Raw genomic sequence first — 12,887 nt, 5'->3', positions numbered from 1 at the left:
AGAACTAGAGAAAACACTCCTAAAATTCATTTGGAATGAGAAGAGACCTAGAATAGCAAAGGCAATCTTGGGCAACAAAGACAAGCCAGGAGGCATCTCAATCCCTGACTTGATATTATACTTCAAAGTTACTATGATAAAATCAGCATGGTACTGAAAAAAAAATAGACCTGAGGACAACTGGAGCAGATTAGAAGATGTGGACACAGCTACAAACACACTCAGCCACCTTATCTTTGACAAAGGGGCCAAACATGTTCACTGGAAAAAAGCCTCTTTAATAAATAGTGCTGGAAAACTTGGCTCTCTACATGCTGAAGACTAAAACTGGACCCATGTCTATCACCATGCACTAAACTAAAGTCAAAGTGGATCAAAGATCTAAATATTAAAGCAGAAACACTAAATCTACTGAAAGAGAAAGTAGGTCAAACTCTTGAAGACAGGCACAGTCTTCATGAACAAAACCTAAACTACATGGGAAACACTTCAGAGAATCAACAACTGGGATCTCATCCTATTAAAAATGCTTTTTACTTCAAAAGAATTCACCATTAGAGTGAAAAGATAACCCACAGAGTGGGAAAATATTTTACCTAACTGTCCCACAAAGGACTTCTAAGTAGAACATGTAAAGAATTGAAAAAAATCAGACCCCCCCAAATTCAAAGACCCAATCCAAAAATGGGCATCTGAGATGAATATGCATGTTATGGTTTGTGTCTGTGTGTCCCCTCAAAGCCTCATGCGGTCATGGGGCAGGCTTTTAGAGTTTGACTGATTATGGGTGTGAGAGCTACACCCGCCCTGGGGTGGATAGTTTGCATATGTAAGGGAGAGAAAGAGGGTGCTTCTGGCCATTTCCTCCCTTTTAGTGTTTGTTGCTTTGCTGTGTTCTGCCGCCATCAGCTGTAGCCCTCTGCCATGTGCCACTCTGCCTTGTGACTTGCCAAGTACAGACTGAAACCTCCACAAACTGTAAGTGAATTAAACCTTTCCTTCCTTAATTTTGGGTGTCAGGTATTTTGTCCCAGCAATGAGAGGAAAGTAACCAAGACAATGCACTTCTCAGATGAAGAAAATACAAATGACAATTAACTACATGAAAAGGTATTCGACATGGTTGATCATTGGAGAGATACAAATTAAAACAACACTGACATTCCATCTTAGCCCAGAAAGAATGGCTACTATCAAGAAATCAACCAATCACAAATGCTAGAGGGGCTGTGGAGAAAAAGGAATCCTTCTTCACTGTTGCAATGTAGACTGGTGCAACCATTTTGGAAGTCAGTCTGGAGATTCCTCAAAAAATTAGGATTAGAGGTCCCATTTAACCTAGCTATTCCCTTTCTGGGTATTTTCCCAGAGGAATTAAAAACATCACACCACAGGGATATATGTACATCCATATTTATAGTAGCACAATTTGTCATAGAAAAATCTTGGAAACAACTGAAATGCCCATCAACTAAGGAGTGGATAAAAGAGATGTGGCAGTTTTATACAATGAAGTATTACTCAGCTCTAAAGAAAGATAAACTAGAGGCTTTTATAGGTAAATGGATGCAACCAGAGACCATAATCATAAGTGAAATAAATCAGACCTCGCTAGGAGACAATATGGTGTTTACACATGCAGGTCTGATTTAAAACCTGAAAGCATAAATAAAATCTGAAAGGTACAATAGATATTGTGAAAGGGAAAGAAAATGTTCAATGAAAAGAACAACTGGGATGGGGGAAAGGAGAAAGAGAGAGAGAGAGAGAAAGAAAGAGAGAGAGAGAAAGAAAGAAAGAAAGAGAGAGAGAAAGAAAGAGAGAAAGAAAGAAAGAAAAATATGTATACACATATATATATACAAGATAGTCAAGATAATTGTACTACTAATTTCTATTGGTTTATTGAAAGGAACAGATAATGTTTAATTATTTGGTGAATCTCGCATACCTATATCTGATAATCTGAGCAACAACTTTGAAGATAACAATAAGTAATACAACAACCATTTTTGATTTCCTATCCTCTTGTTTTGAAATCTGTATCGTTTTCATAAGTTTTTGTGTTGCTTTCTTTTTGTTATTTTTGTTTTTTTCTCTTTATTTCTTTTCTTTTCTTTTGGGTGTTTTTCTGGTACTGGGAACCGAACTCACAACCTTGCGCTTGCCAGGCAGGCGCTGTGCTACTGAACTAAATCCCCAGCACCAATTGTTTCTCTTTAAAATAAAAAAAATTTTGCCAAGAAATAGAAAACAGGAGACATTAAAATGTAAATAAAGATTAAAGGATATAATGAGAGAACTTTTAGAAACTCAATAAATGGCTCAATATCCAAATGGAGACAAGAGAGAGGAAAATCAATGAAGTGAAAGGCAGAGCAAAAGACACTACTCAGTATGAGCAATAGAAATAAAACAGACTGAAAAAAAGTAGATAGAGCCTTCTGGATATTTGGAACCATAGCCAGCCATCTAACGTTCATGTCGCTGAAGCTATAAAAAAAGGAGAAACTGGGCAGAGACATTTGAAAATCTGCCAAACGATGTAATCTACAGATTCAAGAAGGTAGAGGAACTCAATGAGGATACATAAAGCAATCTAATCCAAGACACTTTGTCATGAGACATCTTGTAGTCAAATACAAATGTTAAGTTAGAAAGAGGCAAGGGAAAAACAATGTAGGAAAATAAGTGATTCAAATGATGATGGATTTCTCATCAGAAATCATGGTGGCCAGAAAGAATCAGCACAACAATTTTTAAGCGCTAAAGAAAATAAATGTCAAAATTTAGATTTATGTGTCCAGAATCCTCCTTTTGTAATGGTTTTCACTTTCTCTCCTTTTACTTCTTTTTTCCTTCTTATTTTTCTTTTATCATTTATTTTGTTCTGTTTTTTCTTTTTTTCTTGTTCTTTGCTGTTACTTTTATCTAATACAATTAAGTTCCTCTTATTCCTCAATAGTATCCTTTATCTCACCTTTCTCTCTTCCTTCTCATCTTCTAGTGATTAATTTTTCAAATTCTATCTTTTTCATTCTCTGGTTCCTCACTCTCTTTATCCTTACCAGTATAATAATTCAACTTTATGAATACTTACATAGTTAACTCTATGTTGTTACTGTTGAGCACTATTCTTTTTTTGACTATTGTTCTATTGTTACAGAAAATTTAGTTGCTGCAATTAGTAAATGCTATATGTCAGTATTTTGTTTGTCTTAGTGTTTACACTATGATTATTGATCTCTTTCCTATAGTTAGGGGTGGTACAATACTAGTTCTTAGGGTATGTCAATGTCTAATTTATCTTTGACATTATTACTGTTGCTGATTTTATTGTTATTGCAATGTGACATTGTTGTTGCCATTAATTGATTTTCTCTGTACACCAGTATCTGGATTGCCTTTGTATCATTAACAATACTGAGGCCCATTCTGGGAGAACTGGGTGCCAAGTCCAGTTCTGCAGCCTCCCTCCCAAACAAACAGACATGACTGGAACTTAGGACAGAGGCAAAGGCTTATAGTTAGCCATGCCCAGAGTGCATCATTGAAAAATAGATAGCAACTAAAGATGTCTCTGTTCTGGCAACAAATTTCCCACTATAATTATTGAGCAGACTTCCGCACAAAACAAACAAACAAAATCCAATAAAACATGAGATGACAAAACAACAAAATACATTGGTACTTCAGTTCATGAAGTTACTCCCTTCTATGATTCTGACCACATTTGAGGAAGATTGCCATGGTTGTGTTCATCACCTGATGCAAAGTTCACATACAAAAACAAAATTCTGCCAAATTTTTCTGTTTGCAAATCAAACTGTTCACAAACAAAAGTGTTTGTGAACCAAGGCACCATTGGTACCCACCTCCTTTGAATACCGACAACTGCCCCAAAGCTGCTCCATGGGGCATCAAAGGTGAGGAAATTATAAGACACGTGGCAGAATCATTCAAAATGATAACAGAGGATATAAAAAATAATTAAGCTGCTTATTGAGCTCAAAGAAGATATAACTAATGAGATAATAGACATAATAAACATAATGAAAAGCAAGTTTTGAAAAGACACTAGTAAAAAGTTAACTGAGCTAAACAAAATAATACAAAACATGAATGACCAGTTTAGTAAAGAATAAGAATCCATGAAAAGATAATAAACAAAAATTAAAAGATTTAAAATTCTATTGAAAGTATGAGGATGGAGTATCAGAAGTGGAGGATAGGGCTGTTGTTAGAGATTGATTATTCAGAGATACCTTAAAAACAACAAAAAAAAAACACAAAAAATAAATCCAACAGCTGCTAGATAATATAAAGACAAAGCTAAAATTAGTGAAATTAGTGAAAAATCAGAAGACAGCACAAATTGCCTAAAAAAATCTGTTTACAAAAATAATACCACAAAACTTTCCAAATATGGAAAACAATTTAACATACAGATAACTGAGGCATCTAGAAACCCTCAAATAATCACAATTAGAAAAGAGCTTCCTGACACATCATAGTCAAAATCTCAGTCCAACAAAAGGACCAAATCTTAAAAGGAACAAATTATCTATAAAGGTAAACTCATTAAAATGACAGCAGACTTCTCAACACAAATCTTAAAAACCAAGAGACCCTGGAGTGAAGCAGGAAGCCCTAAAAGTAAACAGCTTCAAGCCCAGATTGATACATTCTGCAAAACCATCAAAATAGATAAAGAAATAAGATATTCCCATGACACCTTAAGAAATTCGTGACCACCGAAACAGTACTCCAAAAATCTCGAGGATATCTTAAGGGTGTGAGGACAAAAATTATAATAGGACAAATACACCATGTCAAGTGAATAGTTAAGTAGAAGGGGGAGAAAAGGAAATGATTAATGGGAAAATAATACAATGACAGGAATAAGTCAATACCTTTCAGTAATAACTCTCAATGTCAGTGGCCTCAATTCCACAATCAAAAGACATAAAGTGACAGAATGGAGCAAGAAAGAAAGTCCAAAAGTATGCTGTATACAAGGACACATTTATTTGAAGACAACAATGTCCATTATAGCAATCATTGGTGAATTCGTACCATCTTGTCTAGTGAACCGCTGTATCATTTCTACTGGGTTTATTATTATTTTTTATTCTCTTTACCAATTTGATCAATCTTGCATTCGTACATCTGGTAATCTGAGCAACTTTGTTTAAGATAACAATATGTAATATAACAACCACTGTTAATTCCTATCATTTTGTTTTGAAATCCTGTATCATTTTTACTGTTTTTGCTTTGTTTTGTTTTTGTCTATGTTATTGTCATTTTGTTATTGTTTTTATCTTCTCTTTAAAATAAAAAAGAACACTTTTAACCCAAAAAATAAGTTCACAGACTGAATAACAAAGGATGGAAAATGACATTCCAATACTAATATTGCTCCAAAAGCTGAAACTAGAAACTCATTTTGACCCAGCTATTTCCCTTTGAGGTATATTCCCCAAAGAGTTCAAAACACCATATCACAGTTACCCATGCATACCCATGTTTATAACAGTATAAATCATGGAAGTAGTCTATATGTCCTTCAGCAGATGAATGTGATGCAGTGTATAATGGCTTCCTGAGGGTAGACTCCAAATTCTTGTGTGCAGTGAGCAAAGAATTGCAAGTATACATATGATGGCAAAAGAAGAAATAGCTATATTTATTTAAGGTAGTGGGAAAGATGTGCTCAGAATGCCAACAGAGACAAAAAGGTGGCATGAGCAGGGAAGAAGTGGTGCCAGGGGAAGGGTAAAACAAAAAGTAATTCAGGCTTTTTTATTTTATTGTATTGTATTTATTTATTTGGGGGGGTGGGTTTTTTCCGGTGCTGGGAATTGAACTCACGACCTTGCACTTGCCAGGCAGGCGATGTGCCACTGAGCTAAATCCCCAGCCCCAGGTTTTTTTATTTTAAAGAGAAAAGCACAAAACCAAAATAATAAAGACAAAACAAAACAACACAAAAACCATAAAAATCATACAGAATTTCAAAACAAGATGATAGGAAATCAATAATGCTTTTCTTACTTATTGTTATCCTCAAAGTAGTTGTTCAGATTACCAGATATAAGTATGTAAGATTCATCAAACAATTAACTATTACCTGTTCCTTTCAATAAACCAAGAGAAATTAGTAGTACAATTATCTTAGCCATCTCATGTATATAGATATATATTTTTTCCTGTCCTTTCTTTCTGTTCTCCTTGACTTTATCCCAGTTGTTTCCTATTGAGCAGTTCTTTTCCCTTTCACAATGTTGTTTTTGTCTTTGTTTTTGTTATTTGTTTGGGGTCTTTTTTCTTTAAAATAAAAAAATCACATCATTTCTCTTACATGAGAAGTCCAAAATATAAATAAAGGGCAAAATAAAAGATAGATAAAGGAAGCAGGAAAATAGATCTTCCTCAAATGGGAAGGGGATCAAGAGATGGAGGGAGGAGGTGGTAGGGATGAAAGAAGTAAGATGTGTTATGTACAGGTACCAACTCCATATGAGCAATGTGATAATTATGTACCACAACACATACTAATAAAAAGCCAAAGGAAAATGTAAAAAGAATATTCTAAGTGAGATTTTATCAAACTTATGAGTCCTTTAAACTCTTAACATCTTAGCAAAGAAGAGGGCTGGGGAAAATGACCCAAATCAACATTTTTCTTAAGATGTTAGAAGAGCCAATAAACACATGAAATATGCTTAACAGCTTTAGTTACTAGTAAAATAAAAGTTAAAACACAAGGAAATGCTTTTCCTAACTAGAATGGCTGCAATCAGGAAAATAAAAAATAGCAAGTGTGGTGAGAATGTGGATAAACTTGAATATTTCCAGACTGTTGGTGAGAACAGGTATGGTACTGGTACTTTGAAAAACTCTTTTTGTGGTGCTGAAGACAGTTAAATGTATAGCTAACATCCATTCAATTCCTAGGTGTAGTTACAGGATAAGCAAAAACCTGTATGCACATAGAAACCTATACGTGGATCCTGATAGCAGCATCCTGCATAATGGTCAGAGTGGAAACAACCCAAAAATCTATAAATGCAGGAAAGGATAAACCAAGAAGGTATTGGTATATAGTGGAATATTAGTCACAAAAGGAATAAAGAAATTTTACATGCTGCAAGTATACCACACCTTGAAAACCTTTTGCTAGTGTGGAAGAATCCAGACACAACAGACCACATATTATATAATTCTTTTATATGAAATAAAAAGGCAAATCCATAGATACAGAAAGCTTATTAGTGGTTTGTAGTACATGAAAGAAGGAGGACTTTTAAAAGTTACTTAATGGATGCAGAGTGTTCTAGAGTGAAAAATATTCTTGAAAACAGGGATAGATCAGTACCAAATGTGCTAAATGGCACTGAATTGTACACTTTAAAATGGTTTATTGTGTTTCTTGTGAATCTCACCTGAATAAAAATTACCCAAATAATTTCATAAGCAAAAAATTTTATTAACTACTTAAGGTATGTTGGAAGTTGCATCACAGTGTACAGGTTCTGTGTATAAAGACAGTGAATAAAATGTCCTGCTTAAGGAAAAATGGGATGGTATGCAGACAGGAGTAATGGTGAGGGTGAGTATTGAAAATTTTATTTTATTTTATTTTACTTTTTGTACCCTTGGTATTCTCATTATTTTTGCCACTCAGTATCTAACAATGGATTCTAGTTGCCCATAATTCATAGCGAGAATAAAGAAAAGAGTAGGAACTGTGATCTTCGAATTGAACTAGGAGAATTTTCCCAGGAGGAGGTTAACTTTGTTGTTGTTGTTGTTGTTTTTGTTTTTGTTTTTTTTTTTAATTTATTCTAAAAATAAAAGAAGGAAAACATATTAACAAACAGGCAATTTTATTTTAGTAAATGTCACCACATATTGTATGATTCCATTTATGTGAAGCATCTACAACAAGTAAACCTACCAAGATAGAAAATGGTTAGTGGCTGTTGGGGGTTGGAGAAATGGGGCAAAGAGGAAAGACTGTTGATGGGTTGGAGGTTTCTGTTCTGGTTGACAAAAATATTCTGGAATTAATGGTGATGGTTGCACAACTTTGTAAGTATACCAATAACCACTGGATTGTACATTTTAATTTTAAGTAGTGAGTTTTCTTTAAGTTTCTTTTATGTTCTATTTTATTTTTAACACATGATAACTGTACATATTTATGAGGCACAGTGTGATGTTTGGATACATGCACATTATATGATAAAATGAAGGTGATTAGCATATCCATCTCCCAAACATTTTTTGTTTCTTTGTGGTGAAATAGAGTTTTTACTTCTAGCAGTTTTGAAATATAGAATATGTTCTATTTGCAATAGAATTCTGGATCTCCTGTCTACTTTGATTTTGTATCTATGGACCAGCCTGTCCTCACCCTACTAATCCCCTTGCCTTCCCTTGCCTCTGCTAATCATGATTCCACTCCTCACTTCCATGAGATCAAATCTTTTTGAAACTACATATGAGTGAGATCACAAGGTACTTCTCCTTCTATGTTGGGCTTATTATGCTTAATATAATGTTCTTCAGGTGCAACCATCCTGTTTAAAATGACTAATATTTCATCATTTTCAATGATGAAACTATCTAGCTATCTATCTATCAATCATCTATTTATCACATTTTCTTCTGATGATGGGTACAGCTTGATTCTAAATCTTCACCACACATTATAGATCAGCTGAGTTAAGTGTTTGGGGAAGCTGGCCAATTAGTTGGAGACAGTAGCAGGCTTAGAACTCAATACTTGTCCAGGGCAAACTGATGTAGCCTACACCCTTGATTCCTTTGTATTCCATGCCCATGGTCACTTCTTTCAGTCCTCACCCTCTCTCTCACAATCCGGGCAGCGGCCTCCATGCCCACTTTCTTCCTCGACCTTGAGAAGATCTCGTCTTCGTAAAATGTCATGGCCAGGTAAAAGTAAAGCAAATCATAACACATAACTGATTTTAAAAATACCTTTGATACATTTTCATTGTCAATAAGATGAAATCTTAACTTTGTAATATGATGTTCAAGGCTGAGTATGATCTAATCATGATGCAGAAAGCATTTTATAAAATTTCAAAGAATTTTGTGATTAACCTCAGTGTTTGAGTTTAAAAAAAAAAAACAACAACAACAAAAAAAAAAAACAGAAAAGCAGTTGCAATCTTTTTAGAGGCATTTCCCATGGATATAAAACAGAAATAGGACTCAAAGCATACAAAGGTTAAGGACTGAATAACAGAAATGTTGGTTTTAAAGAAAATAACTTAGTAGTTGACAACACAAGTCCACTAGGAAAAATGTTTAATTTGCTTAAACTATTTTAATTAGCAATACATGTGGATAAGAGAATAACTTAGACTCTACTGCCTCTGCTCTTTGGAAGAAATCTTACAAGTAGGACTAAATCTTCCTCTTCCCAGGTGCACACACACCTTCCACAGCAATAGTGTTAGGAAAGGAACCAGTGCTAAGGATGCATGCTTCGGAGGGTCTGCCGCGAGAAGATATGATCTGAAAATGTAAGAGCATTGCTCAGCTTTCAGATGCAGTGGTAATTTCCTCTCTTTAGAGAGTGGGTAAGGACCCCAGAAAGCTTTGTTCCTTTGCAGCATGGGTGTCATGCACACAGCTGTAGATGGCCAAGGGCCATGAGCAGCCATGCAGAACACATGTGACATGATTCACACATCTAGGGTGAAGGGTGACACAACCACTCTTCCCTTTGGCTTGGAGGGAGAATGGGCTGAGCACCAGCACAGCTGCCATCAGTTTCTTCATAACCACAGCCCACATGCAACCACTTAGCATCAGGGCTATTTTAGTAGTGTCTGGTATACAGTTATTACTTCCATTGACCTATGTTTATGGCTAGAGAAAAGTGAAATGGAAAGAAATGTAAATATAATTTAAGTAATTCCATATGAATCAGAAGGATGAATAAGTATTCAGCAAAGGATTTTGCAATTGATATCTAGTGTCAAGTGTGCATGACAAGTGTTGAGGGAGAAGGTAAATACTCACACAAATTGCAGTGTAGTGACAGGAAAGCAGATTTCCATTTTCCCAGGATGTGACCCAGAGGTCAAGAGAGCTCTGCTAAAGACTGTCTGTGATGATATGGGCTGTGCATTGATTAGAATGGGGACAAATGGTTTTGTGACACCTCCGCTCCAATGCTATGCGGTTTACTATGCTGATATTTTCATTCTGCACATCACCTCTCTCAGCGCCTGGTGCACCTGCTTGTTGCGCAGGGTGTAGATGACAGGGTTCAGCAGCGGGGTCACCACCGTGTTCACCAGAGCAGCCTCTCGGTTGGAGTCCAGCCTGCTCGTTTGCTTTGGCTTAATGTAGATGAAGATGCAGCTGCCGTACATCAGAGAGAGGACAGCAAGGTGAGAGGAGCAGGTGGAGAAGGCTTTCTGCCGCTCCTTGGCTGATGGGAGGCCCATGACTGTGACTGCTATGTTGCTGTAGGCGATGATGGTTATAAGGAGGGAAGTAAACAGGATGAGCAGAGCTAGGCCAAAAGTCAGCATCTCTGTAGATCTCAGGTCAGAACAGGAGAGATGGATCAGAGAGCCAAGGTCACAGAAGAAGTGAGGGATGACATTGAGGCCACAGAAAGACAATCGGGAAACCTTCACTATGAGCCCCAGGATGAGTGTGAAGCCCGCAGCAAGAGAGGCAGCAATGAGGAGGGAGCAAGTCCTCGGGCTCATGATGGTAGGGTAGTGCAGAGGCATGCAGATGGCCACATAGCGGTCCAGTGACATCACAGCAATGAGGAAGAAGCCTGTTGCCCCCACAAATACAAAGACGAAGGCTTGCACGAAGCAGGCTGCAAAGGAAATCTTTTGCCTCCCTAAAAGGAAGATGACTAGCAACTTGGGAATAACAGCACTAGTGAAGCAGCACTCAAGAAAAGAGAAGGTGCTGAGGAGGAAGTACATGGGTGTCTGGAGGCGTGCAGTAGCACAAGTGATGGTGACAATGAAGGCATTCCCTGCCATGGAGGCTAGATAGGCCAGCAGGTGCACTGAGAAGAGGACCTTTCCCAGGTGCTGGACTGCAGGAAAGCCCTCCAGGACGAACTCCTGGACAGTCGTCCTATTCCCCATTTCCACAGGCATCTCCTTCCCACCAGTCTTACCCTATAGGAAAGAGACCACAGAGAGCAGGCAGTTGTGCGAAGCACAAGTCAAGTCATTTGGCAGCCTGAGAAGAAGGTTGGGCAGAACGGCCACACAGACAGAGAACCAGGGCCTGGGTCAGAAGGATGTGGTCCCACACCAGTCCACTCTCAATCTCAGGGCTATCTCTGAAAAAGTGCTGAAGCTGTGTGAACTCCACATGCACCCTCTGTAAAGTGATGAGGATGACAATACCTACTTGCTTGGGCTCAGTGAGAATTAAGTAAGAGGTAGCCTGGCATGTGACATCAGTTAGTGTTACCTGTGTGCTCCTCAAAGTCTAACTGTAAAAGCATCATCGTTAGCACATTGTTCATTTTATAGTCTATTCAGTAGTTGGGCTTATTGATATTTGCTTAATTGCAAACATTTCATTTCATTTCATTTTATAAGGTCATTTATTAGTAAATGAAACATAACAATAATATTAACAGAATTATCTTTGAATGAGTGATTTTTAAAATATGCAGTAAGTTCTTTGGTCCAAATAATAATCACATCATCATCAACACATGTTGAAGACTTTACTGGCACTCAGTGACTGCTTTGCTTGCCTACTTTCATATTTCTGCTGCTTACTTAGTTTGCCCCACTCTTCCTTCTACAGAAGGAGAAATAGAGGCTCAGAGAGTCCAGACCACTTAGGTCACAGAGTGAGAACAGGAAGAGTTGGACTTGAGCCGTGCTTGCTTGAATCTAAAGTCTGGCTGTTTACAAATGCTATGGAAAGTATTTTAACAGGAGCACCTGTGCTGGAGGCAATCACACCCTTACACGGGAGCTACGCTACACGCACCCTACTTTCCCCAGCATTCAGTTAATGTACTTGATGTGAATCTCAGGGACACCATGGATCTTCCTGATGGTCTGTGTTAGCACAACTGTGTTACAGAAGCAGCTGAAGCAGTTGGAAACTTTGGGCTACTGAATGACATGGTATAAGCTGTGACTCTGGGATCTGCTTGGCATTCTCAAGACCCCGTTATGGATGAAGGTAACAGTTTGCACATGCTCAGCCACTTGGCAAGTACATGGCAGGAACCTGGCACCCTCTCCTCTTCTCACACCATGGTCACTGAACCTCTCCTCCCTCCATCACCCCCATAGACCTCTTCTCTTAGGACAAGATGTGGCTGTCCCACTTCAGCACTGTGCCAAAGGCTGGTAATGTGGATGGAGAGTCTTTCGCTAACTTACCCTGGGTAGAGCTCTCCGACTGCGCTACTTACCTCTGAGGTGCAGGGTCTGGGGCACCCTGGGGTGATCCCTGCTTTCACTTGATGACAGTCAGAGGGTCACTGGATTGTCAGGGTCCCAAGGGCAGGCTCACATGAGTCCCCTCTTCAGCAGCTGTGCTCTGAAGAATGGAGAGCTTGTTTTGGCTGAGGGGGAAAGGAGAGAAGGAAGCTTGCATTTAGGGTCCACTGTCCTAGAGAAGGTGACATGTACCCCTGTGCCCAGCATCTAGGCCCTGTCCCAGGTTTTCTATAGCACAGAATGCCATTTGGTGGCAAGGAGCCTGTCCCTAATCAGGGAACTCCCACTCAGCTGCCAGAATGCTCAGGCCACCTTAGAATGTTGGCTAGATGGCAGCCCTAACTATGGACCCCCTAGAAAAGAGCAAGGAAAAAATAAACACTTTCCACTACCCCA

General features: G+C 38.0%; 1 protein-coding gene across 1 annotated transcript; it reads right to left on the bottom strand.

Annotated features, from left to right (window-relative positions):
- Positions 1-10,229: 10,229 nt before the first annotated feature.
- Positions 10,230-11,551, bottom strand: LOC102026479 (olfactory receptor 6C74-like). The gene is made up of 2 exons (XM_005411823.1): positions 11,524-11,551; positions 10,230-11,182 (listed from the first exon to the last, which is right to left on the bottom strand). The coding sequence occupies exons 1-2, from the start codon at positions 11,549-11,551 to the stop codon at positions 10,230-10,232; spliced, it is 981 nt and encodes a 326-aa protein (XP_005411880.1).
- Between the last annotated feature and the right edge of the window lie 1,336 nt (positions 11,552-12,887).

Source organism: Chinchilla lanigera, unplaced genomic scaffold (assembly GCF_000276665.1).
Source record: "Chinchilla lanigera isolate Chin_1 unplaced genomic scaffold, ChiLan1.0 scaffold00145, whole genome shotgun sequence".
Lineage (NCBI taxonomy): Eukaryota > Metazoa > Chordata > Mammalia > Rodentia > Chinchillidae > Chinchilla > Chinchilla lanigera.
The sequence above is the reverse complement of the archived record's forward strand: the minus strand, read 5'-3'. Positions and strand labels throughout refer to the sequence as shown.

Bases quoted from the DNA above. Each gene is read 5' to 3' on its own strand.
- LOC102026479 (XM_005411823.1), bottom strand. From the start codon at position 11,551: ATGAACAATGTGCTAACGATGATGCTTT. The intron at 11,183-11,523 runs TACAGTTAGACT...GTAAGACTGGTG, and splicing joins TGTGCTAACGATGATGCTTT to GGAAGGAGATGCCTGTGGAA.